This window comes from Polypterus senegalus, chromosome 12, assembly GCF_016835505.1.
Source record: "Polypterus senegalus isolate Bchr_013 chromosome 12, ASM1683550v1, whole genome shotgun sequence".
Classification (NCBI taxonomy): domain Eukaryota; kingdom Metazoa; phylum Chordata; class Cladistia; order Polypteriformes; family Polypteridae; genus Polypterus; species Polypterus senegalus.
In genome coordinates this window covers 102,443,936-102,470,016 of record NC_053165.1, presented here as the reverse complement: position 1 = coordinate 102,470,016, position 26,081 = coordinate 102,443,936, and the positions used below count along the sequence as shown (strand labels likewise).

The 26,081-nt window shown below is 37.0% G+C and overlaps 1 protein-coding gene across 3 annotated transcripts in view; it reads right to left on the bottom strand.

Moving 5' to 3' along the window:
- Nucleotides 1-4,426: 4,426 nt before the first annotated feature.
- Nucleotides 4,427-26,081, bottom strand: part of LOC120541442 (EGF-like repeat and discoidin I-like domain-containing protein 3) — a 68,143-nt gene continuing 46,488 nt past the window's right edge. For 2 of the 3 annotated variants that reach the window (XM_039773066.1, XM_039773068.1), the window contains 5 exons: nt 14,225-14,380; nt 13,984-14,128; nt 12,158-12,360; nt 7,879-8,034; nt 4,427-6,124 (listed from right to left, as the gene is read on the bottom strand). In XM_039773066.1, the coding sequence (XP_039629000.1) occupies nt 5,981-6,124; nt 7,879-8,034; nt 12,158-12,360; nt 13,984-14,128; nt 14,225-14,380 (804 nt within the window). In that variant the 3' untranslated portion in view covers nt 4,427-5,980. The remainder of the gene's footprint in view (nt 6,125-7,878; nt 8,035-12,157; nt 12,361-13,983; nt 14,129-14,224; nt 14,381-26,081) is intronic. The other variant, XM_039773067.1, reaches the window with a different exon arrangement.

Sequence of the window (26,081 nt, the reverse complement as noted above, 5' to 3'; positions counted from 1 at the left end):
ATGCTAAGGATAGAACTGCCAGAGGAAGGCCCAAGCGAAGGTTTATGGATATGGTGAGAGAAGACATGCAGGTGATGGTGTAACAGAACAAGATGATGAGGACAGAAAGATAGGGAAGACGATCTGCTGTGGCGACTCCTAATGGGAGCAGCTGAAAAAAGAAGAAGTAATATGGTTGCTGGATGATTTCAGTTTTCAGGTCAGAGTCCATGATTACACTTAAATTCTTTACTTCTGCCTTGACTTTAAACTTACTTGTACAACTCTTACTATTTCCATTTTTGCTAACTACTAAGATTGCTGTGTTTTACTTATCTAGCTTGTGGTATCAAATGTTTTTCTCAGGTCTAAGAGCACAAAACAGGTAATGTTGCCTGTGTCAACATTAACCTACAAGTCATTTACTGCTTTAATCAATTTAGTTTCCATGCTTTGATTTTTTTTCCTAAAATCTGGTTGAAACACAATAATAATAGAATGTTTATTAAGGCAACTGAGTACTGGAAAACATTTTTTCTGCAATTTAACTTAAAATGGTGCCTTAGAAATAGCTCTAAATTTGTCGAAGACAGAGGAGTAAAGATTATTTTTTTGAGCAAAGGTTTAAAAAACTGCAGTCTGAATCTGGGAGGACACAAGTACCTAATAATGAATTAACTGTGTTAAGTACAGTATCCATTAGCACCTTGTAAACACACTTGTTGGGACTGTGCGAAGGATACAAGTTGGAAGAATTTAATTCACTCAAATGAGCATGCTGAGGTTCAACAGGGATACCATTAGGGGGGTGTATCAGACTCTTAAGTTATTTTGGTGGTGGAGGATTTCTTAACAAGTTTTGAGGGGCTATGTCAGCTGCAGCTCTCACCTTACCTTTCAGATATTGAACCTTATAGCAACACTCTTGGCTGTATTAGGACTGGTTCAATTAACATTGCAACTTCATCACTGCTGAGCCAATTTCTCTCCATGTCAGATAGTTTGTTTTACAATTACCGATAAGATCATTAACAAAATACGGCTAATTCTCTGATATTAAGTAGCGCCATATTGAGGGTCTCAGAAGAACACTGCTGCATTGAAGATTAGGGCAGCTTCAGATAGCAATTAGATTATTTGCATTTATATTGTTTTGTCAAGACCTTTTAGCTAATCTATGATCTGTTGTACGAGTAATACTGTTATACGAATAATGCTAACATAGTGCACATCTATAGGTAAACCTACTGCAAGATTATCCCACCCTAACACGGGCTTATGGATAACATTAGGTATAAGGTGTCACACACATGCGCATAGGAGGTAACTGAAGGGCTCAAAAAGGGATAATTCCATGCCAGACCAGGGGGTGGCAGAGTACACTGAGCCTTCCTCTTTTTTACCATCGGCAGACCAACCATGGGTAATTATGCCTGGAATAGATGACATCACTTCCGGTTTCTGGGCCCGATGACATCACTTCCCCTGGCACACCTTAAAACCCCTATGTTTGCCTGTCTGTTTGTTCTATTTTTGGACTCAAGTCTGAAGTCTGTCGAGACCCGTTTCACTGAACCAAACTTTCAATCGTTGGCAGCCTCTTTCAAGTATACCGGCGGCTGCCCCCAAACCATTTCCTGTGTTTGTTGAATCCTTTCACAAAGGCTAAGCAGTCATGAGTGATAAATTACCTGGAATATGTTTTCAAAAAAGGACCCTGGTGCTGAATGCAGGCCAATACATCTGAAGAAACGTGATCCCATCTCAAAAAAAAAAAAATCCCAGATGTTTTGCCTCTTGTAGACGGCTCTCATTCAGGTGTTCAAGGCTAGGAGTTGACTGTAGGCTTCATCTGATCCTCTCAGCATAAGCAGCAGTCCAGAAATGACAATTTTCACAACCAGGGGTCCTCTTATTTGCAACTTGAATAACAGGTGTGAAGTCCATCTTTAGAGCTTCCAACTGTTAATATCAAAAATTGTGAGCAGTGACTTGGAAACCTATTGTCCCAATGGTGCTGTTCTTGTGCTTCTCTTGGAGCTCTTTTTTTAATAATCTAAAGTTGTGTGGCGGGAAAACATTAGAAGACATTTTTTATTAGATGAATCAGGTGGCTGCGGTGGGCTGGCGCCCTGACTGGGGTTTGTTTCCTGCCTTGCGCCCTGTGTTGGCTGGGATTGGCTCCAGCAGACCCCCGTGACCCTGTAGTTTGGATATAGCGGGTTGGATAATGGATGGATGAATCAGGTGGTGCACAATTGAATCTCAATGATACGTACGTCAGCACTATCTGTAGGCATGGTGAGGGTATGGAGAGAGTCAAAATGGTTATTGGATTCCATTGTCGTTGTCTTGAGCAGAAGTGTGGGTGAGGCTCACTCGGCCCAGGGTTTGATGTTACAGAAAATATTTCAAGACCGACAGGCGAGAAGACTTTGGTGAGGTCTTTAAAATAACTTTATGGCATCAAAATGTTTGGGTCAACAATTTTACAGCTCAGGATAGGTAGGGTAAAGCAACATCACCTGGGCATATTATCGAGGAACACTGAGGATATCCCCTTGTAGCTATGTTACATAAATGTGTTTTTCTTTCTTTTTCCTCTGTGTAATGAATATTATTTTTTGTCTGCAATTGAATTGAATAAAAGGTGTGTATTGCTTTGGGGTTTATTCAATCTACAAGTGCATGGGAGTGTGAAAGCACTTCTTAAAAGAAATACATAATTTTTGTTATAAAAAAAAAAAAGCGAAAATTCATAGTGTGACTTTAAAGCTAAGGTGAAAAAAATCAATTACATACATCTGCTTGAACCTGTGCAAAAAAAAAAATATTCTTCACTTTAATGGCTTTCAGAATTAAAATGATATGGGATATGACCCAATGTCACCACATTCCAGCCTTGCTTAGTCATATGTCTTAGCATTATTCCAAACTGCAAATATTGACGGGGTGTGGCAGGCGGCTGGGGCCCTTACCCTGACAGTGGAAGGACCGGGGAGAGACCTTATTCATGGAGCGCTAGGTGGCAGCAGTGCCTCGGACTCCCACAGGGATGCTTGGCACCTGGAGTTTGGAGCAGGCTTGCTGGGTTCCATTGCCAGGGAAAGCTGCAGGAACTGTTTGGCAGCATTTTTTCCACACCCGGAAGTGCTGCCGAAAGAAGGTCGTTGAACACCTGGTGTCCTATAAAAGGGGACAGCCGCCGCTACTCCGACAGCAAGAGTCAGGTGGAAGAGGACGAAGCTTGCTGGAGGAGGAGTGGAGGTGAAAAAAAGAGAAAGAAAGCTCTGGAGAACAAGATCCACAATGAGGTAGGCGCCGCTCCCAGGGACGACTTGCCCTGGGAGTCTTTCATGCCTGTTCTGGGAGCCTACCTCCTCGATGGTGAATCCGCGTTTGTGGCACGAGCGTGTAGATCCTAGGGAGAATGGTAGGACAAGCTTGACTGAGGAGAGTGATTTTGATCACTTGAGAAAAAAATAAATAAATAAAAGTGTGTGTGTGTTGTTTCCTGCATCTGTCTGTGTCAGGTTTGGGCGGCAGGAGTGCCCTCTGGAGGAAACGGGAAAATACTCATCTATCTGTCAACTAGTCATCGATTAACAATTATTCTAGATCCATAATAAGTTTATTTAGAGTAACACAAGATGCAATTAGATTATTGAAGAGTAAATCTATTTTGATGACTAAAACACTGCTTGTACACGGCCTTTCATCACACTCAACTGGAAAAATCACAATGACCCTCTATAACAAAATAGAACAGCAATTGTGCGTATTATTTTAAACTAGAAAAAGCTAAAATAAAATACATTTTTCCTAAAATGAATAGTGAAAAGCTTCTTTAGAATGACTAGGAATTCATTAACACTTTTTAAAAATAACACAAGCTGGGCCGCAGCCTCTGTTCTTTTGTAATGTTGTAATGTACATAAGGAACGGTCTCGTTTTTTGTTCACATAGCTTTCTAAATTGGCAGGGACGTGGCTTTAAGCGTTGATTAGGATATAATTCATTTTTAAATTTTCAGGAATGTTCTACTGATTCTACTTATGACTGAATTGGGTTTCACATATTGCAATGTGATGTTACCCTCAGTAAAACTCAAATTACAGTGAAAGACTTTAAATCTCACTTTAGGAATTTGGTTTTAAATGCTTGTTTTTATCTAAATGTGTATTTAAAATTTGTATCTGGTGTTGCTATAAGAATGGGGCCTCAATTCCCTATTACTATTTCATAGTTACATTTTTATATTAGTGAAGAATATTAATCATGGCTCCAATTCATTTTAACTTATTAGATTAGATAAACATTATTAATCCTAAATAAACAAAATGGTTTGATTTGGTGCTGCACATGCAGCTTTTTGTAGTTTTTCCTATTACAGTACAAAGAAAGCTGCAAACAGTTTTCTCAATAATGACGCATACAACAAATGATATTGGATTAGTCTGTAAGTTTTTATTGCAAGACTTACATTTTTCACACAATAAAAATATAACAAAACTCCCAAATAATTTTACAACTGTGTGAGGCCAACCTAAAGAAACTATTTCAACAAAGGTAATTTTGTAGTGACAATGTTGAAAAACAAACAAACAGAAGCCTTAAAATATTAAAGAGCTTTAAGGTCAAACAGTACAATCCAGATTAATTGCCATAAAGCGCCTTGAAACAAGCAGTATAGCAGCAGCGATGGATAATAAAAGCCAATTAAAACTGCTGGATGAGAAAGAGGTTGTGGGCAGATACTATAACCACCACATTATATTGCACTGAGATGGTGTGAAATTGGTAAATATAGTCTCTTTTTTGTAATAAAATCTTCTATCAAGTAAAATGCACAAAAAGTCACAGAAATATGTGATGAAATATTGCACTTACTAAATCAGAAAAAGGGATATACAAGAGTTAAACAACATTTGTGATTTCTACATACAGTAAGTTAGATGGCCTCCATTCAGTAAAATGTAACAAATTCTGCACAAACCCTTGCACAGTACAAATTTTCATTATTAATCTGTGGATTTAATTGTATTATTATACCATCTAACAAATAAAGCATAAGAAAAACAAAACAATGCAAGTTCAGTCTATTAGATAAGTGTTTGCAGAACCTGTAATTCTCATGAATTAAATTTTGGCGTGAAGATTTAACCTGATTCAACAAGATAGATGCACATTTACAGTATGCTTTCTGTATCTTCAAGGACAGCTAAATCTAGTGACAAGTTTTACTAGGGTAGAACATAATTTTTCACTACTTGCTCAAAACATATACTAACTAAAGTTAACATTTAAAAATGTAACAGTCTTAACCAAATATTTGTAGGAAGTAGTGCACTAGAAATTCAGATATGACAAAAGAAATGCAAGACCATGTAATGATTGTTATCCTAGAATTCTAAAACCTAGCATTCACTGACAAATGCAATATTTGCATTCTTGTGTATCATTTTCTTAGTGAACGGGGTGCCACATGTTTCTGGCACATATGTTGTACATATTTAAACTTGTTATCAGTCAAGTTCTGATAATGCACACATTATTAAGATAAGAATTGAATGTTATATATTTTCTTAAGTTATGTGATGGCAGGCATTGCAGAATTAAACAGCCATATTCTTCAGTCTTTTAATAGTGAAAAGTACTCTTTCATGTGGGTACTTTAAAAAAAAAATTACATCAATTCACACTGCAGAAATTGTCATATTAATTGCCAGAGACAGTGGACAGATGGCATCACTGGTGTAGTACTGAGCTGAATTACTCAAAATCCCAAAAATCAGCTACCACCACACTGAATCTTGATATTGTGTGTTCTTGCCTAGCTCAAATCTTAGACCAGTGATGCCACCTTTTTGTACAGCTCTTACATGTATAAGTATTTTTTACAATTAAAAGACAAAAATATAACTGGTCAGCTTTTAAGTTGAGATGCTGAATGAATACTCAGAACTCAGTGTCTGGCAGGTGAGGAAAGTAAACCTCTTATCTATTCATCACAGCCAAGCAATTCCATACGTAGTGTGATTTTATTATGCCATGTCCAAGGGATGATTCTAACAAACCGGGCAATAATAGGTGGATCAAACAGGTTCTTCTTGTGGGTGTTGTTGTCAACATTACCCTGGTATATCTGAAAAGAAAAAGGCGGAAAAATATAATAAACAAAGACAACATCCTGCTAATAAGTGTTAAAGTGAAAATCTGTGAATTTTAGCCTTGCACATTTAATTATCACATGCACATGTAATAATACAGAAATTTAAGATTCTATAGAGAACAATCTGCCAGTAATATTTAGTTACAATTTACTGTTTCCAATAACAACTGAATAAGAAAAAACAAATGACTTGTTTTTTTTTTTCCCACATAATTCCCATATTAATAGAGACAGTCTAGAACTGGGTACTCAGATACGTTTATACAGGACCACGGTGAGTGTGGGTTACTTTTCTCTGGAATCACTATCTTAATTATGCATGCACTTATTCACTAGCTTAAAGCTTTTCTTTGTCATTACAAATACTTCTGACATGCTTTATTTACCAGTTTCCCAGAAATCTAATAAAGTATAATTACATTTCCCCCAAATCTTTAGATCTTGCACTGTTATTTTGAAATACCATTGGTATTTAAAAAGTTCAGGATCCAAGTTTTGACTAAGCATATATTTTTGGCATCCCTTAACATGATTTAACCTTTTGCAACAGGATGGCTGTTAATTTGGTGTGTGTGAGAGAGAGAGAGCTCAGCCCACCACAATCAAATGGGGCATTCTTATTACACTGCAGGAACAACAACAACAACAACATTTATTTATATAGCACATTTTCATACAAACAGTAGCTCAAAGTGCTTTACATAATGAAGAATAGAAAAATGAAAGACACAATTATAAAACAAAATAAATCAACATTAACATCGAATAAGAGTAAAGGTTCAATGGCCAGGGGGGACAGAAAAAACAAAAAAACTCCAGACGGCTGGAGAAAAAATAAGGCAGGAAGGCAAGATCTGCTTTAATTTTAAAAAATGCAGTTCAAATGTACTTGCTTTTTACTGATTTTCTTTTTAATCTTTTCGTTTATCTTAACTGATCCTTTAAGTTTCCTATAGGTAAAATGTTTTTAAATAAAAAGTATCAAGAGGTATTCTCAGCATTTTTCCCCAAATGATTTCCATCATTTTACACCTACCATAGAGAAAAGCTTTACTATCTGTTGTACTGTGACATCATTTTACATAAGTTTTTTTTTTTAAAATTAGAGAGTTGCATGAAAAAATGTTTAGTACTTAATTAAATAATTGTTCAACATTTTAACCTTTTTAGAGCAATGGAAGAAATTTGCAAGTCACTGGTACATTTGAAAAGTCCACTTGGCTATATCTCAACTTTTAAAAGCCCAGTGCAATTGTATGTTGCCGAAAGCCAAGAAGAGAGAGGCTGGGCATTCAGATAGATTCTGATTTGCCTTTTTCTGATGAGGCTGGTCGCCAAAGGTTTGTTTAATCATTGTAGTATGGACTTTTCTTCCAGCTGTCAACTAACCTAACCTCTGCCTATTTACCGCTTTACCTTTGTAACATTTCAGGTTATGGACTTGATCTGCTTAAACTGGAAAAATGTGGGTGTTTAAAAACTTTTTAAACTGGTAGTGTATATATTTTCATGGTGTGTGTGTTTCCCTAAACTTAATGTTTGGTTTTAACTGTATAATATTTGTAAAAACTCTATGAGCATTATCCTAAGCATGCAAGTGAAAGTGCTCAACATAAAAGTTAAATAAATTATGAACCTTCGGGGCAAAAAATGCCTTTTGCATTTTTCTTAATGAAGCAATTTAAAATAATAAATTTGATCTGTTAATTATTTGATTTAACACTCACTTTATCTTCCATGTTGCTTGTGTCTTTGATGATACTCCAGGACTCCCCGTCATTACTGTAAGCCACTTTAAAGGCAGAGACAAACTGGACAGTGCCAAAATCCTTTGCTCCTTGAGTAATAATTCCAGTAATTTGCTTTGATGTTTCAAAGTCAACCTTTAAATAAAAGCAGAAAATAGTACAATATTTTCAACTTTCAATTCTGCTGCTAAAAAGCAAAGGTATAAAGTCAGAGTACTGGCAGAAGCCAGCGAGTGGGCATGACACATTTTTCAAGTATGTTATGTTTTGACTATGAGTGTCACGTTTCACAAGACTGCACAGCATATTCTGAGCACGCATAACACATTTTGCAAGTGTGCATTGCACATTTTGACTGAAAGCAGTTCCTTTTTCCAATGTTTTACAGTCACAGAATTTTTGGTACCAAAAGCCTGTGCTCAAGCATGCATTACATTTTCAGCTCGTGACATTTTTTGACTGTGAATGATACATTTTGCAAGGGTTTCTATTCATGTGGTTTTGGGTAGTGCCCTTGTGCAAAAGCAGAGAGACTGCAGTAGTCATTGCTAACCAGCTAATCATGAAGGACACCAACTTCTCTCTGTCTCTAAATGGGAAAGTGCCTAATTTTCTGAAGAGCCTTACCAAATTATTGTGTTATTTTAGATTGATATGGCCTGGTGTCCACATCATAGTGCCACGCAAAGCACTGCCTTACTGAGCAATAATACAATAAAAATGCTAAATCAATATAGAGGGAGATTCAAAATGAAAAACATTTTAAAACAAAACATGAAGTGTACCTACATAATGGGGAAGAAATATATAGGTTTACAAAATATAATGGGATATTAGTAAAGTCACAAGACATTGGTACTAATTTAGTACCAAGGTTCCTAAAATGTAACGTGACCAGCTTTTTTACAGTATCGGTAGCACAAAGAAAGAAAACAAAGCAGATTAATTACTCTGAAAAGCTCAGAAATACAATTAAAAGTGAGTAAAAACTACATATAAAAATGTCTCACTGTGGGGATAATACAGAACTTCATCAACACATATTGAAAAGAAAAAGAATAGAGGCCATATCTGGAAATGCTTTGTGTTTGTTTGAAGAACTTCTGTGAGTGAATGCAGGAATCGTACTTGTTATTAAAAAAAAAAAAACAGATTTGTGTGTGCTCATTACCGATCAAATGAGGTGTAATTATTTAACTTGCATTGTCATGCATTTGTAAAAGTAGATTAATTACATTTAGAAAGTTTCCTACATAGCCCCGATAAATAAGCAGAGGCTTTGCATTCATTCTCTGATTATAATGAACACTCCAACAGATGTCCAGAAAGTCAAAGCATCCCCCATTTTCTAACTGGTGTATACAGTTCAGGGTCACGCTAGGGTGCGACTCACATGCCTACACAGTTACACAACTGTGGGACTGTGGGATGGGAGGGTTGCCAGCTGAAACAACTACTATAGCAAGTAAACATCAACAGAAGATTCACATGAGGGGACTATATGGGTTTTCTACACCAGTGATATGAGTTCCTCCATTTGTTGCTACCAAAATAAAATTTATTTAGTTCTTTAGTGCTTCAAAGGACAATGCACATCTCCTTATTAATATGTATACTATGTTGAGATGTGTAAAAGCAGAAACACACAGCTGTATAAGCAAAAACAGCCTACTTCATTGCTGAATTCAAATGTGCAGACACTGAATTTGTGTCATTCATTTGGTTTTCGAAGGCAAAAAACATTCATTAGTATAATCCATAAGTGAAAGCATCCGCCATATATTTGAATGGTATGTTAAAGACTGTAATGCTGTCTCACAGTTATACATTTATTAAGTACAGGTAACGACAGCCCAAGTATTTTTCAAATTGTAGATTTGTACACAGGCATAAACAATTACAAACTCTGATCACTGTTGTTTTATATGGAAATATTTTGAATTAACTTGTAATTCACAAACTCAACAGTACAGGTATAATAATGTTTGAACTTTTTATATTTGGTATTGTTTTTAAGCAGTATATTTCAGTTGCTGGACAGAAAATGTCAGAGTATAAATTTAGAATGTGCACATGCTAAGCAAACTCTAATAGCTCAAGATATTTCATTTTTTACAAATCCTATACTGAAATCCCTCCAAAATTATGAATAACATTTGTTGTTACACTGTGGAGATGCACACCTCTGCTACATATTAAAACTCAAGCCCTGCATTGTATTTTGATATTTATGAATGCCAATATCCATCCATCCATTTTCTAACCCGCTGAATCCGAATACAGGGTCACGGGGGTCCGCTGGAGCCAATCCCAGCCAACACAGGGCAAAAGGCAGGAACCAATCCAGGGCAGGGTGCCAACCCACCGCAGGACACACACAAACACACCCACACACCAAGCACACACTAGGGCCAATTTAGAATCGCCAATCCACCTAACCTGCATGTCTTTGGATTGTGGGAGGAAACAGGAGCACCCGGAGGAAACCCACACAGACACGGGGAGAACATGCAAACTCCACGCAGGGAGGACCCGGGAAGCGAACCCGGGTCTCCTAACTGCGAGGCAGCAGCGCTACCACTGCGCCACCGTGCCGCCCTATGCCAATATGTGTTTACTTAAATGATAATTGGGTAACTTCTGGACAGATATATTTTATATTGTATTACAGAAAAGGTAAATATTGTTCACTTTAATAAATAGAGGTACTTTAATAAAATGCTATTGAATAGAATTTTGAAAAGTATGGAGTAATTTTAATGGTATTCATATAGAATTTCAATTCTGGTATAGCAATATCCCTGTGGAATACAACTGCCTTTTCATACAAATGACAAAAAAAAGATGGCACTGACATCTCCCAGAATACATAAAAGGGCATAACTGGTCAAAAAAAATACATAAAAGACAGTACACTTGACCAACGAATGAGGGGGAGAGGAGGATCTCCAATTCAAAAAGTCTTTCCCATGATGCTATAGTTTTCTGTTTATGATTTGGGCTGTTTAGTACAGAAGTAACTCTCTAACAATATTTTGGCAAAAAAATCTGCATTTTTCAAATAATGAGCATACAGCTAGATAACTGACATGTACATTATGTGACATAAGTAATGCAACATTTTTTTTTTCACTTTTCCATAAATGTTTTTCAGATTATTTGCCATTGTACAGCACTGGTCACTACTGGCGTATAACTTTTTTTTTTCTCAAAATTGTACATGAAAACATGAGATTACATTTTTTTTTGGCCACTATTACAAAATAGATGGAACAGGTAACATAAAAAAATATATAATTTTTGGCTGGAGTATTACTTTAATGGCGCATGTAGGTAAAGTACATAATATTATAGCATTTATATATTTGTTTTACATGCAGAGGCTGGCAAGATTGACTTCGTTTCCCTCCTTCTGGGAAGCCCTCAACAAAAACAGGTAATTTCCAATCTAACAGCAGAGTCAAGCTAACAAAGCTGCTACTGGATGATCTGCTGTCATCAACATATGATTCAGATTGAATCACTGTATAAAATGATCGTAATATATAGTAAAATAACATTTAGTATTACAAGTTGGCATAAATTTGAACCAGTTTGATTGTTTTTATCTTGAATGTTGTTCATGCTTGATTAGGACTTTGCCAATCCTACTTTGAGAAATTCCTGTAATTTATACTTTATTATGTGGGTTTCATCTTTTTATCTCTACAAGTGTTCTGAGCCTTCCATCATACAAATATAAAATAAAACTGACAGAATAAATGTTTCACTGAATTACACTTGGACAACTGCCACTGTTTTCCTTGTTTGTTGTAGAAAGATGACAGTTCTTGAATATAAATAATATTTAACCTTAAACCACCAATATAGATATCCAAATTTCAGCTTACCGACTACGCAGCACTGGAAGAAAATGATTCTGCTACAATAAGATGCATCCTCATCTATACTCAGTGTTTGCCAAACAGTTAGGAAAATAGTTAACTATATATCTTAAATTGAGTTTCTTTATTGTATTATCTGCCTTGGACAGATATAAATTCCACATATACAGTAAAACATTTTCTCAGATCACAAATGCTAGCACTAAGCTCAAAAACATGAAAAGTTACATAAGGAGGAGGAGGTGCTGATTACAGCGTGTTGCAGCTCCTGCCATACATATGGGACTGAATTAATTAAAAATAAGTATATTCTACGTTAAGTGAAGCATTCAAATGAATGGTATAGCTTTTCATCTACAAAGGGAAACCATTACCTGAATCCATTCTGTCCTGTTATTGTGAAGTGCAGTCCAAGCATTAGTTTTGCCTTGCATGTCCAAGCGAGCTAAATGTGGGAGCCACGTAAAGGCATCAATACCCCAGGTGCGGTAGGCACTAGAGCCAGTAATCTGTGTGTCGGTGATCAGGCGGGATTTCATACCCAAGGGATCAGAGCAACCTGCCGTGTTTAAATACACTGTGAACAAGACAATTAAAATAATGATAGACACACAGGAAGCAGCAGCAAATGCAAAGAACAACAAACAGACATAAATGCAACATATCATGCATTACATACACAGTTTAGTGGCCAGTCAAATTAGTTTAGTGGTGCAAGACATAAGAGCAAAACTTTATAGATGGCAAAAACAAAAAAAGGGGAAAATTTTCCTTGACAACTGAGCAAAAAAAGGTAGCTTATTCTTTTCAGCTACAACATATAAAAGTATAACCCTATCCACACTGTAAACCTGCTTTACCCAAAGCTGGTGCAATAACTGACACGTTTCAATATATTGAGCACCTTTTTTGCAAATGTCTCACCACCAAAGCAAATCTAACAAACAAATAAGACCATTATATATTTTTTCTCAAAATTCAAAGATTTAGAACATTACAACAATTGTAGCGAGAACAAGTCATTCAGTCCAACAAGCTAATGCATCCAATCCACCTAGATTCTCCAAAATGCCATCAAGTCAAAATTTGAACATTCCTAAAGTGCACTCCACCACACTACCTGGTAATGTATTCATTATGTCTATGGTTCTTTGTATGAAGAAAAAATTCTAATGTTTGTGTAAAATCTGCCCTTTACAGGTTTCCAACTGTGTCTTTTGTGTTTTTAAAGTAACTGCTACAAATCCACTGTACAAATTCCCTTCACAATTTTAAAAATGTTCATCATGTCACCTCTCAATCTTTGTTTGTTTTAATTGAAAAAGTTCATCTCTTCACAGCTCAGACATTTCAGTCCCAGAATCAACCTAGCTGCTCTCCTTTGGACTTTATCTGCTGCTACTACATCTTTTTTGCAATTTAGAGGCCAAATCTGTACACCGTACTTCATATGGGGTTTTCACCTGTGAGTTAAACAGTTTAAAAATAGCCTCCCTTGTCCTGTACTACACATAACCTAAAATCCTATTAGCCTTTCTGATTGCTTCTGTATGGTGTTTTGATGTACACAGTGAAGAGTCCACTGTAACTCTAGATCCTTGACATAAGACGTACATTAAAAGTTTCAGACCTCTGTGTGCTCAACTCTAATATTTCTACATTCTACATGTAATATCTTATACTTATTTTCATTAAATTTCTTCTGCCACTAACTTTTAGACTTTTGAACATCATTGTCCATCCCCTTCATGTACATATTAAATTTGCACAGAGAATTTCTTCTTTTTAATTTCTCATACCCCTACAAAATTCACCAGTGAGACAGCCCATCATTCCCATGCAAAGAAATGTCATTAATTAAGCATCATTTGATTGCTCAGCAAGAAAAAGCAATTGATTTTGTAAGAACAGTGATCAGTGATGAATTAGAAATTAAAATGAGCAAAGTACTTTGTCCCAGCAGAAGAAGTACTTAGAAAAAACTGTCATAGCACTATAGCAGTAACTGGATATATATGATGAATAGACAGACATTAACAGTGAATAACATTTTAATTAGAATTAAAACAAAATTATTGATTAACTGGATTTCAAAATCATGACTTAATTTAAAGCAATATGGGTTAAAAGGAGTACTTTTTGCAGACATCTAGATATTTCAGCATAATTACAGATTCTTTTTATTTATTTATTTTTTTACCATTTAGCTCACAGCCAATCAGCTCCATGCGTAGTGTACAGGCCTTGCGACATACTGTAGGAATGATGCGGATATACTGTGCAATAATGGGTGGATCAAATAAATTAGTCTTTGAGCCATCATTATCCACATTGGCAATGAAAACCTAAAAATAATGAACAAAAAAGTCACCGCTGTATTTCTGTATGTAGTTACCGGTTATTCTAACAGCAATCCTGAATTATAAGCTGTTTTGACTCACCGTGTCTTTGTTCTGGCCCTCAGCACGGTACATGGTGAACGTTTTCCCATCGAAGCTTGAAGCCACTTTGAAGTTCTTAATGAACTCTGCTGTGCCAATCCGACTAGCACCCTGTGTAATTATGCCAGTGATTCGCATTTTACGCTGAAAGTCCACCTAAGTTGACAGCATAAAACAAAACAACTCAGATTCATATTTAAGAAACATTATATGTATAAAGAAAAAAAAATCCCTATGTATTGTCATAAATGAATGGACTGTTGCTTTTTCGCACTTCAGCTAGAACAATGTAAAAAGGATAACCCAAACAGCAAACAAATGCACTAAGAATAACTGAATTTAAGTATCGTACAGGAATGACCATAAACATGTTATTTTTCTCCTGTCTGTTTCAACCACAGAATCTTTTTGCTGTTTACATTAATTTTGACACTATCTATTTTTATCTTTATCACTCACATGAACAAGATTAGTCTGAATTCTTTGTTTATGAAATTCTATAAATATTAATGTGTAATTTCCTTTCATTTGCTAAAAATACTTTATGCTTAAGAGTAACAGCTTGTCACAAGAAGCAATCTCAACGTTTTTTTAAATTGTATTTGTAAATAATTTGAATTAGATTAAGAACATCAGCAGACTAAACTAATTATTGTTGCTCTTTTAAGACTATGATAATTTGTCAATTGTATTTGCTTTTATAATACTCAAAACTCTTTCCTTATGTCCTACGGTCTCTTTGTTACTTAGTGCTTTTTCTGCTTCTGTGCCAATGTTTTTTTTTTGGTTTTTTTTTTACTTTTTATGTTGTATAAAACATAATAAGTTGCACAGGAAAAAGGGTCAAACTTATATAAAATATATATAAAAGAATGCAATGCAAATGTTAACCAGCCAGTAGTCTAGCAGACTGTCAAAAATTATTGGACATGCCAGTTGGTTCTAAACATAAGTTTTAAAAAAATAAAAACCTCAATACTTTTTATAACAACACAAACACTGTTTTTATTTTCCTATTATCTTTGCCCAAGTTGGCAATAAAACTTCAGATTTTTGCAATTTTGTATGTACTCCATGGTAAGACTCGTTTACCTTATGTTATACACCATTATCACGTTTTCTTCTGAAAAATTTCAATTAGTCAATAGTCAATTTCAGCATCTCATTCTACATGACCTAACTGCTTTAGTCAATTGCTCTTTTCTATCCAATATACTGCTTTTAAATTTTTTTCCCTCTCAACTCTAAACATAGCTTCCTCTCCATCTTGCTACTGAACCATCAAATTCTTTACTTCATTACTTTTCCCACTGTCTTTACACAGTATTAAAGGTTTCCTTTTTCTAGTCAAACAGGCTGTTAGAAGCTAGACTTGGCATCTCACAGAACATCTTCTATGCATCTATCACAGTTATGACCACTCTTCATGCAACATGTCACTAAATTACTAGAACAGGTTATCCCTAACAGTACAACTGCTAAGAAACTGGGTGTATAAAAATATGAGTACAGTGGAACCTCGAGATACGAGTTTAATTCGTTCCAGCACTGAGCATGTATAGCGAATTTCACGTATCTGGAACAAACTTCCCCATTGAAAATAATGGAAATCCAGTTAATCCGTTCTGCACCCCCAAAAATATTCACATAAAAATCAATTTTCCTAACAAATAACACTGATAAATAATATATACAAGTGTAACCTCGGTTTGCGAGTAACTTGGTTTCCAAGTGTTTTGTAAGACGAGCTAAATTTTTTAATTAATTTTGACTTGATAAAACGAGCGATGTCTTGCAATACAAGTAGTATGGATACACTTTGTCTGCTGAGCGTCATGTGATCATAACTGAGCTGATGGTTCTCTCTCGTGTGCATCTCTCTCTCCTTATCTCTCTCGCACACGTCTCTCTCTTTCTCTCCTTATTTCTCTCGCTCGCGCACGCGTCTCTCTCTTTCTCTCTCTCCTTATCTCTCTCGCTCACTCGCCTCTCTCTCTCTCTCCTCTTGAGGGTAGAGAAAAGCCAAGCAAAATGACACCTTTTATTGGCTAAAAAGATTACAATATGCAGGCTTTCGAGGCAACTCGGGCCCCTTCTTCAGGGAAGATGTAATCAAAGCTTGCATATTGTAATCTTTTTAGATAGCCAATAAAAGGTGTCATTTTGCTTGGCTTTTCTCTACATTCATAATGGCTAACACGGTACAAAACCCTAGTACTCCTCTTGAGGGCAATCGTCTCCTATTCTCCGTCTGCATGTCTGCGATATTTTTGGATACGCTTATACGGCGAACTGCTACAGCGAAACAATGCAATCACAAGCGCACAAACGCGTAGATCCTCTGCTACGGGAGAACAAGGAACACTGAGTGAGCTGACGGGCTGGCAGCGTCAGCTTGGGTGAATCCCCAAGTCGAGGCAGATTGGGAAATGCGTCACGCATAACCACAGCCTGGCTCGTGGCTCGATACGCGAGACAATGCTCGTATTTAGATCCGAATTTTTCGTTCATACTTTCCTCGTTTCTTGAATTTCTTGTATACAGTGCTGTTCATATCTCGAGGTTCCACTGTATATTCATTTAAAAATACAGAGTTTGAGACAGTACACACTCTTAATTAAGTACAATTAAATTAAGTATCTGTGGATAGTTTCCATATTTTATCCATGATTTATTATCTATAAAATCAGTCAGTAAGTGTACTACAAACTGCCTAATTACTTCTTGAGCTGGGATATGACAAAATCACTCATACATTGCTCAAACAAAGCATTCACTATGATGGCCATGAAATGTAAAATGTAAGAATTAGAAGAGAGGAATGGTGAACTGAATGCTGAATGAGGAGTTCACACCACAATATCCCAACTGAAGTAGGCCCTGTCTGGGGCTGGGACTGTGACCTTGGTGGTTACTAGAGACTTGTGTTGCCCAATAAATCTTAATACTGTTGACATTATTTAGTAAATTAAACTTTTTGACAATGGAAAGAAAATAGTTAATGAGTTGCATCATTATCATCATCACGGCTGGGATGAGAATCAGCACCTCCAAATCCGAGACCATGGTCCTCAGCCGGAAAAGGGTGGAGTGCCCTCTCAGGGCTGGGGGAGAGATCCTGCCCCAAGTGGAGGAGTTCAAGTATCTTGGGGTCTTGTTCACGAGTGAGGGAAGAATGGAGCGTGAGATCGACAGGCGGATCGGTGCGGCATCCGCAGTGATGCGGGCTCTGAATCGGTCTGTCGTGGTGAAAAAGGAGCTGAGCCGTAAGGTAAAGCTCTCAATTTACCAGTCGATCTACGCTCCTACCCTCACCTATGGTCATGAGCTGTGGGTAGTGACCGAAAGAACGAGATCGCGAATACAAGCGGCTGAAATGAGTTTCCTCCTCAGGGTGTCTGGGCTTTCCCTTAAAGATAGGGCGAGATGCTCAGTCATCCGGGAGGGGCTCAGAGTAGAGCCACTGCTCCTCCGCATCGAGAGGAGTCAGATGAGGTGGCTCGGGCATCTGATCAGGATGCCTCCTGGATGCCTCCCTGGTGAGGTGTTCCGGGCACGTCAAACCGGGAGGAGGCCCCAGGGAAGACCCAGGACACGCTGGAGGGACTGGAGAAAGCTGGTTCGTTCCATATACAATCTCTCCATTACCAGGCTGGCTTTTCTTTCTTACAGACTGATAGACACTGGTGGTCCCACCACATTGCACCATAATATTGCTAAAGAAGCTGCCTTTTAATTCTTTTCATTTTTGTAGAACTCTTGACTATAGTCAAATAACTAAATAATTTTGTCATGATTTTAATTTATTAGTCACATAGGACTGCCAAGCTAATTTTTCAGCATCCATTCTTTCAGTGTCCTAATAATAAACACCCTTAGCTGATACTTAATTAGCCATGTATAAATGCTAACTGGTTACTAGAGAAACATTTTTAAATGCATTAGCGGCACTGAAACCTTTTATTCTGTTTATCTGTGCTGTAAGATACCAGCATTCCTAAAGTTCAGTTCTGGATCTAAAAATGGTCAAAATAAAATGGCTTTATCAAACACATTTCTTTTTGCAGAATGATGATTATTCCATGTGACAGACTGCCAATAAAATGAAGATTTTGTACAAAGATTACTGACTTGAGAGAAGAGGGCAATCTGGATCTAACCAGGATAGAAAAAGAAGGTTCAGTTATAAACCTTTCTGAAAATGTTTCACTTTGTCATTATATATTACTGAATATAGATCAGTGTTATTCCCACTACCGAAAGCTACAATGCAACATGTCATTTAATGGAAACAGAATTATTTTGTTAAAACTAAAAAAAAAATAAGAAAAAACAAAAATGTAATTTTAACCTTGGTTTTCATCACATTAGTCTTTGTGCATAATATACATGCAAGCACTAGCTGTGCTACCTAAGACATCCTGAAATCTAAGTAATTGTAGATTTCATTGTATTCAGCATTAACGTTTGCAGTGCACCATCTATTGGAATTTATTTTGTAATGCATGTAATTATACTAATGGTGCATGACAAGCATTAACACTGTTTTAACGAATCACATACCAGCAAACCCCTGATCGTCTTGCCCATTGTGTACCATTCATATTTCCATTATGCAATAAATCGGTTCTTACAGTACTTATTTATATAATTCTAACAAACTACTGTGCTTTACATGATATTAATAGCTAGATGGGAAACTTATTTCAGTTCCTTTTCTCATTCCATATGGTAATATTGATACTGATTTTATGCAAGTATTGGTCATTTTGTATTAATAGATGTTTTTCAGGTGATAATTACTGAATACTACTCTATTGGCTATACTTTCAAAAATGTTTAAAAAAACTGAACAATTAGTCACACACCATCCAGCACTAATACACATCAATGATGCCATTTTTACATCACCTGAATTGCAATCTCCTGTGTACGAAAGCTATTCAGCCACCACCAGATTATTTGTGCTCCGTTTTTAACTCCATTATAAAGTACTGTTGAAAAGCACGCATTTAATGTAGTGCATTAACACATGGAATTGCATTGCTTTGTTATTACTTATAAATTTAACTAATTGTTAAATAACCATTCAATAAACAAAAATGTAATAACTGATTCTTGGATGAAGTAAATCAAAAATGTGAAATGCTCCAACTTTCAAATCATTTAACTTAGTCACCAAATGCACCCGAGTATTACATCCTGCACACATTAACTTGTTTAGTTATACTGGAAGTCTTGAACTGTCATATATATATATATAAGAAAATTAAGTTTTGTCACAGACAGTAAAACTATGTGTTAAGATGACAGGTACAACTTGAATGTTATATAATTTGACAGATATAAAGAAAACTCTTTTTTTACACTTGTAAATCTGCATGGATATTTTTGGTATATATTACAAAGCTAAAAAAAAATGTGACAAAAATTAATTGCTGAATGATTAAAACTTAATAAAAAAATGAAAAACTAAAACCTAAAATTAGAAAAATAGATAAAGACTAAAAATAATAAAAAACTAAAACATATGTTACAATTACCAAAACCCTGTTAGACCAATTGGCAAAACAGCCAAAGTAACTATTTAAAATTAAATATAAAACAAAATAATGTGTGCTGAAAGTGAAGGGATTTGGATACTTTCTAAATCCACTGTGTTTGTGAGTATTTCTGCAAGTATGTGTTTGTATATAAATAAACACATGCACTGTACATACATATATACACAAATCGAGCCATATATTAAATATGTCTTTTTTTCAGGCTACACTAGCTCGCAAAGTACTCAGAAATGACAAGTAATTGAAACAACACAGATAATCTTATTTTTGGAAAAAATATGATTTTCTTATTAACTGCAACAATGATGGGCACATAAATACAAACACATATCAGACTGTGAACCTAAAATCCATACACCATGCTGACAGTCTATTATATAAACCTATCTAGAAGTCTGTTGCCCCTGCTTTAACCTTCCGAACAGTATGAAATTGTCTATGCATTGATTCTGTAAAATGCTGCATGTGGTGGTCAGGAATGGTTGTGCCATGCCATGAGGAAATAAATGTTACACAGTGACTGCAAATTGGAAGCTTACATACTAATAGCAAAGATGCTTGAGAAGGTTGAAAACCAAGAAAACGTGCAGGCCACTGAAGCAAAAAAAAAAAAAAAATTGCTGTCATGTCCATGGAAGTATTTGGTGATGATAAGTGCATTGTTGCATTGTGCACTGTTATGCAGGAAGTGTCAAACTGAGAGTGGATAAAAGGATGAACCTTGTTAACAGCAATGTATGTATACGTTCTTTCGTGGGTAGCAGGGGCCCCTAAACATTCACAGCACCATTACACAGCTACCTCTGGCTTGCACTGTTGACACCAAACAGCATTCTTCACTTGACTCACGTAGCTTGCAATAAATTGTGACCTTTCCATCAGCATGATGCAATATGAACCCTGGATTGGTATTGCCAAGTAGCTGGTCTAGTCCAGTTTTCATGTTTCTGTGCCAACTGGATATGGCACTCTTTTGTTTAATGCTGATTGACATCATCAACACCCAACATTGCCTTCAGCTACTGTAACCAATTTGAGACAAAGTCCAATGAGTAGTCTGTTTTGAAATTACGTTCAGCACCATTGTGGAACTCAGATGTGATTTGCCTGGTTGTGGCCCAACTGTTAGCTTTTATGATTCTTGCCATTGTGCTTTGACTCCTCTGATCTATAATCAGACTTTGTCCCAGGGATAGCCTATCATTGGTATCTTTTTATCTTTGACATCATCTTGGTAAACACTTGAAATGAAAAGCCCATGAATAGAGCTATGTGATGGATCCTGGAACAGACACACCCAGCATAAACTATCATACCATGTTAAAAGTCACCAAAGTCACTCATTTTGTTCAACACTCATTTAAAAACACCATCTACTACTATATACCTACATAAAATAAGATTTTTCCCCACACATTATTCACTAGTACATTCCAAATAAGTAGGTCAGCACCTACATTTTGGTTCTGTCCACTGCAATTAACCATCTTTCAAAATAAGTACCTTCTCATTTAGTTCCATGTCATTGTTTTACCTACGACTCACTTTGTGACCTTAAACAAGTCATTGCTCATTCTCTGATTGTTGAAAAAAACACCAATAACAACTGGTAACAGTTGAACTATATCATCTTACTTAATGTAATGTTTCACTATGCCCCGCAAGTTGGGGGTTCGATGGATGAGAAAGAAGATTTCTGGAGCGAGTTGGATTAAGTGATGTACAGTGTACACAAGGGACAGAAAGTGGCGAATGGAGCAGATTTCAATGGACATGTTGGTGAAGGGAATAGAGGAGATGAGGAGTAGGTATGGTGTCAAGAAGAGGAATGAAGAAGGTTAGAGGATTGTGGATTTTGCAAAAAGGATGTGCATGGCTGTGGTGAATACATATTTTAAGAAGAGGGAGGAACATAGGGTGACGTACGTGAAGGAAGATACACACAGGTAGATTATATCCTATGCAGAAGAGTCAATCTGAAGGAGATTAAAGACTGCAAAGTGATGGCAGGGGAAAGTGTAGTTAGGCAGCACAGGATGGTCGTCTGTAGCAGGGGTTGCCAACTCCAGTCCTGGGGGACCACCATGGCTGCAGGTTTTCATTTTAACCTTTTTCTTAATGAGTAACCTGTTTTTTGCTGCTAATTAACTTCCTTTGAATTCATTTTAATTTACTTGCCCCTGAAGACTCAGACCCCTTAATTGTTTCTTTTTCCTTAATTAGAAGCCAAACAATAATGAGATACAAAATGAACCAAAACAACTGGTGTCCATCATACAATATCTGGAAATAAAGAAAGATGAAGGTCTCAGGAATGTTAATTTTCTCAGGTCCCCAAAACAGTTTAACAGTGCTCTTAGAAAGAGAAAATCAACAATTTCAGAAATGTCTGCTATTGCACAATGAGAGCAACAACAAACCATGGAATCAAAGAATTTACTTAATTAACGACAAGAATTGGCACCTCATTAAGCAGCTGGTTGGAGTGAAATTGGTTGAAGTTTCAGGCCCTGACTTAGTTGGTCTTCTGTTGGCTCATTCACTTCACACTTCATTTCTGTTTGGGTGCCATTTAAGGAAAGAAATGAAGCAATGCAGGGGAACGGTGAAGATATTCATATTCATATATTCAGATATTTTTAAGATATTTTAAATCTTAAAAATGCAATTCAATAAGTTAATTCAGTTAATTAGCAGCACAAATAGAGCACTCATTTAAAAATAGGGTTAGAATGAAAACCTACAGCCATGGTGGTCCTCCAGGACTGGAGTTGGCGACCCCTGGTCTGTAGGATAATGTTGGAGATCAAGAAGAGGAGGAGGAGAGGGAGGGCAGAGCAAAGAATCAAATGGTGGAAGTTGAAAAAGGAAGGCTGCAAAGGTTGAGTTTAGGGAGGAGATAAGACAGGCACTGGGTGGCAGTGAAGAGTTGAGAGACAGCTGGGCAACTGCAGCAGAAATAGTAAGAGTGACAGCAAGAAGGGCGCTTGGCATGCCATCTGGACAGAGGAAGGAGTAAAAGGAAACCTGGTGGTGGAATGGGGAAGTACAGGACAGTATACAGAGGAAGAGGATGGTGAAGAAGAAGTGGGATAGTCAGAGAGATGCAGAAAGTAGACTAGAGTACAAAAAGATTAAGCACAAGGTGAAGAGAGAGGTGGTGAAGGCTAAAGAAAAGGTGTATGATGAATTGTATGAGAGGCTAGACACTAAGGAGTGAGAAAAGGACCTGTAACGATTGGCTAAACAGAGGAATCGAGCTGGAAAAGATGTGCAGCATGTTAGGGTGATAAAGAATAAAAATGGAAACATATTCACAAGTGAGGAGGGTGTGTTGACCAGATGGAAAGAGTACAGGGTGGTCCAGATTTAATTATGCAATTTTCATTACGCTATAATGTATTAAGTTTATTACATAGAGAATTCACAAAAAATTATTTTTGTTGCCGATAGATGGCAGCATCTGCCCTGCATTCCAAAATGGCGGGGAGATGGTTGTCAGATGAACAGCAATTCTTTTGTCTTGTATTGTTTTCCTGCATTGCATTAAAAGTTGCATAATTAGATCTGGACCACCCTATTACTTTGAGAGGCTGATGAATGAAGAGAATGAGAGAGGGAGAAGGATGGATGATGTAGAGATAGTAACTCAGGATGTACAGCAGATTAGCAAGGAGGAAGTAAGCACAGCTCTGAAAAGGATGAAAAATGGAAAGGCCGTTGGTCCATGGTAGAAGCAGTGGAGTTTTTAACCAGATTGTTTAATGGAATCTTGGAAAGTGAGAGGATTCCTGAAGAGTGGAGAAGAAGTGTACTGGTACCGATTTTTAAGAATAAGGGGGATGTGCAGAGCTGTAGTAACTACAGGGGTATAAAATTGATGAGCCACGGCATAAAGTTATGCAAAAGAGTAGTGAAAGCTAGGTAAAGAAGGGAGGAGATGATTAGTGAGCAGCTGTATGGTTTCATGCCAAGAAAGAGCACCACAGATGCAATGTTTGCTCTGAGGTTGCTGATGGAGAAGTATAGAGAAAGCCAGAAGGAATTGCATTGCATCTTTGTGGACCTGGAGAAAGCATATGACAGGGTGCCTCAAGAGGAGTTGTGGTATTTTATGAGGAAGTTGGGAGTTGGCAGAAAAGTATGTAAGAGTTGTACAGGATATTTACGAGGGAAGTGTGACAGTGGTGAGGTCTGCAGTAGAAATGATGGATGCATTCAATGTGGATGTGGGATTACATCAGGGATCGGCTCTAAGCCCTTTCTTATTTGCAATTGTGATGGACAGGTTGACAGATGTTATTAGACAGGAGTCCCTGTGGACTATGATGTTTGCTGATGACATTGTGATCTGTAGTGAGAGTAGGGAGCAGGTCGAGGAGATCCTGGAGAGTTGGAGGTTTGCTCTAGAGAGGAGAGGAATGAAAGTCAGTCAGAACAAGACAGAATACATGAGAGGGAGGTCAAAGGAATAATGAGGATGCAGGGAGTAGAGTTGGTGAAAGTGGATGAGTTTAAATACTTGGGATCAACAATTCAGAGTAACGGGGATTGTGGAAGAGAGGTGAAAAAGAGAGTGCAGGCAGGGTGAAAATGGTGGAGCAGAGTATCAGGAGTGATTTGTGATAGACGGTTATCGGCAAGAGTGAAAGGGAAGGTCTACAGAACAGTAGTAAGTCCAGCTTCGTTTTATGGGTTGGAGACGGTGGCACTGACCAGAAAGCAGGAAACACAGCTGAAGGTGGCAGAGTTAAAGATGCTAAGATTTGCATTGGGTGTGATGAGGATGGACAGGATTAGAAACAAGCACATTAGAGGGTCGGCTCGGGTTGGAAGGTTGGGAGACAAAGTCAGAGAGGCGAGATTGCATTGGTTTGGACATATGCAGAGAAGAGATGCTGGGTATATTGGAAAAAATAAATGAAAAAAGGATGTTAACGATAGCGCTGCCATGCAAGAGGAAAAGAGGAAGGCCTAAGAGAAAGTTTATGGATGTAGTGAGAGAAGACATGCAGGTGGGAGGTGTAAAAGAGCAAGATGTAGAAGACAGGACAATATGGAAGAATTTCCCTAATTTTTACTCAATATCTCTCTTTTATCCCTAGCACTTTCCTGAACAACTTCACTGACTACTCCAAAAGCTTGATCATTAAATAGGGTCAATACCTGAACAATGACCAGGATGTCATTAACACAAACCTTCTTTACATACCCTTTACAACAAGTGAATTCTATCAAGATTTGAAAAGAAATCAAAATTACAACAATTGTTGTACTTGTTGGGTACTTTTGATTCTGCTTTTTTCATGTTATATTTGTATTTTCCATGCTTCCATTTTGTGAGACTGTAGGTTTTTTTGCTGTTATCAAGGATTCCAGTTAATTCACCAAAACCACTGATAGTTGCAATGCATGACATCTTCACCACAATGATATACAAGTTGCTTTTGCTAGTTTCCTGAAATCTACAGTATGTTTGTGGCTATTGTGGTGAATCATTATAGTGTGACTAATAAATCTTTTGGTAGTCAGTAAATTTTGTATATTTTAAACAGTAGGTTTTAGTTAGGTTTATAGGTTTTGACAATAGGCTTTATCACTTTCTAGCATCCTCGCTCTGTACCTTAAGCCAATATCACATTACGTGACTTCTAGTCATAAGGAATGTCAGACTTGCTGACTGAAGTTGCTGATCTCCTTGCCAGACCATGCCAATTTATATGACTGTAAATCACTATGCATGTCAAATTTAGTGACTGTGTGGCAACTATCCAATTGCATGCTGCGTGATGGAGTCGGTGCTGTATGAAGGGTTAACAAATACGATGAGTTCAGTAACAATCTTGGCCTCCTTTTTTTTCTTTTTTATATTCTGTCATGGTACATAAAACACAAGACATAAGACAGACAAGCTGTTTGTGGTGTCTAAACCCACATTTTTCTTAGACCTTATCACTGTATTATACGCATTTTACTTCCAGATGAGCATTCAGCTCTTGTGCACACAGAGCCCACTCCTACAACTAAAAATAAAATGAAACCTTTTTAATTTCATCTTGGCGAGGTGTGGACTAGTTGAAGTGAGTCACTTGGTATGTAAGACTAGATAACTAACCTTCATAGAAGCATGCCACAAACTACTCCTAACTCCCTAAGGATATGTAAATGATGGCTACGACTGAAAATTGCAGGAAAAGTTGTCTAATATGACATGTCCTTTAAATACCATTTCTCTCTCTTTATTTCCTTTTCTATTTCTTGCAATTCTCCAACTTTGTTGGAGCATAGCCTTT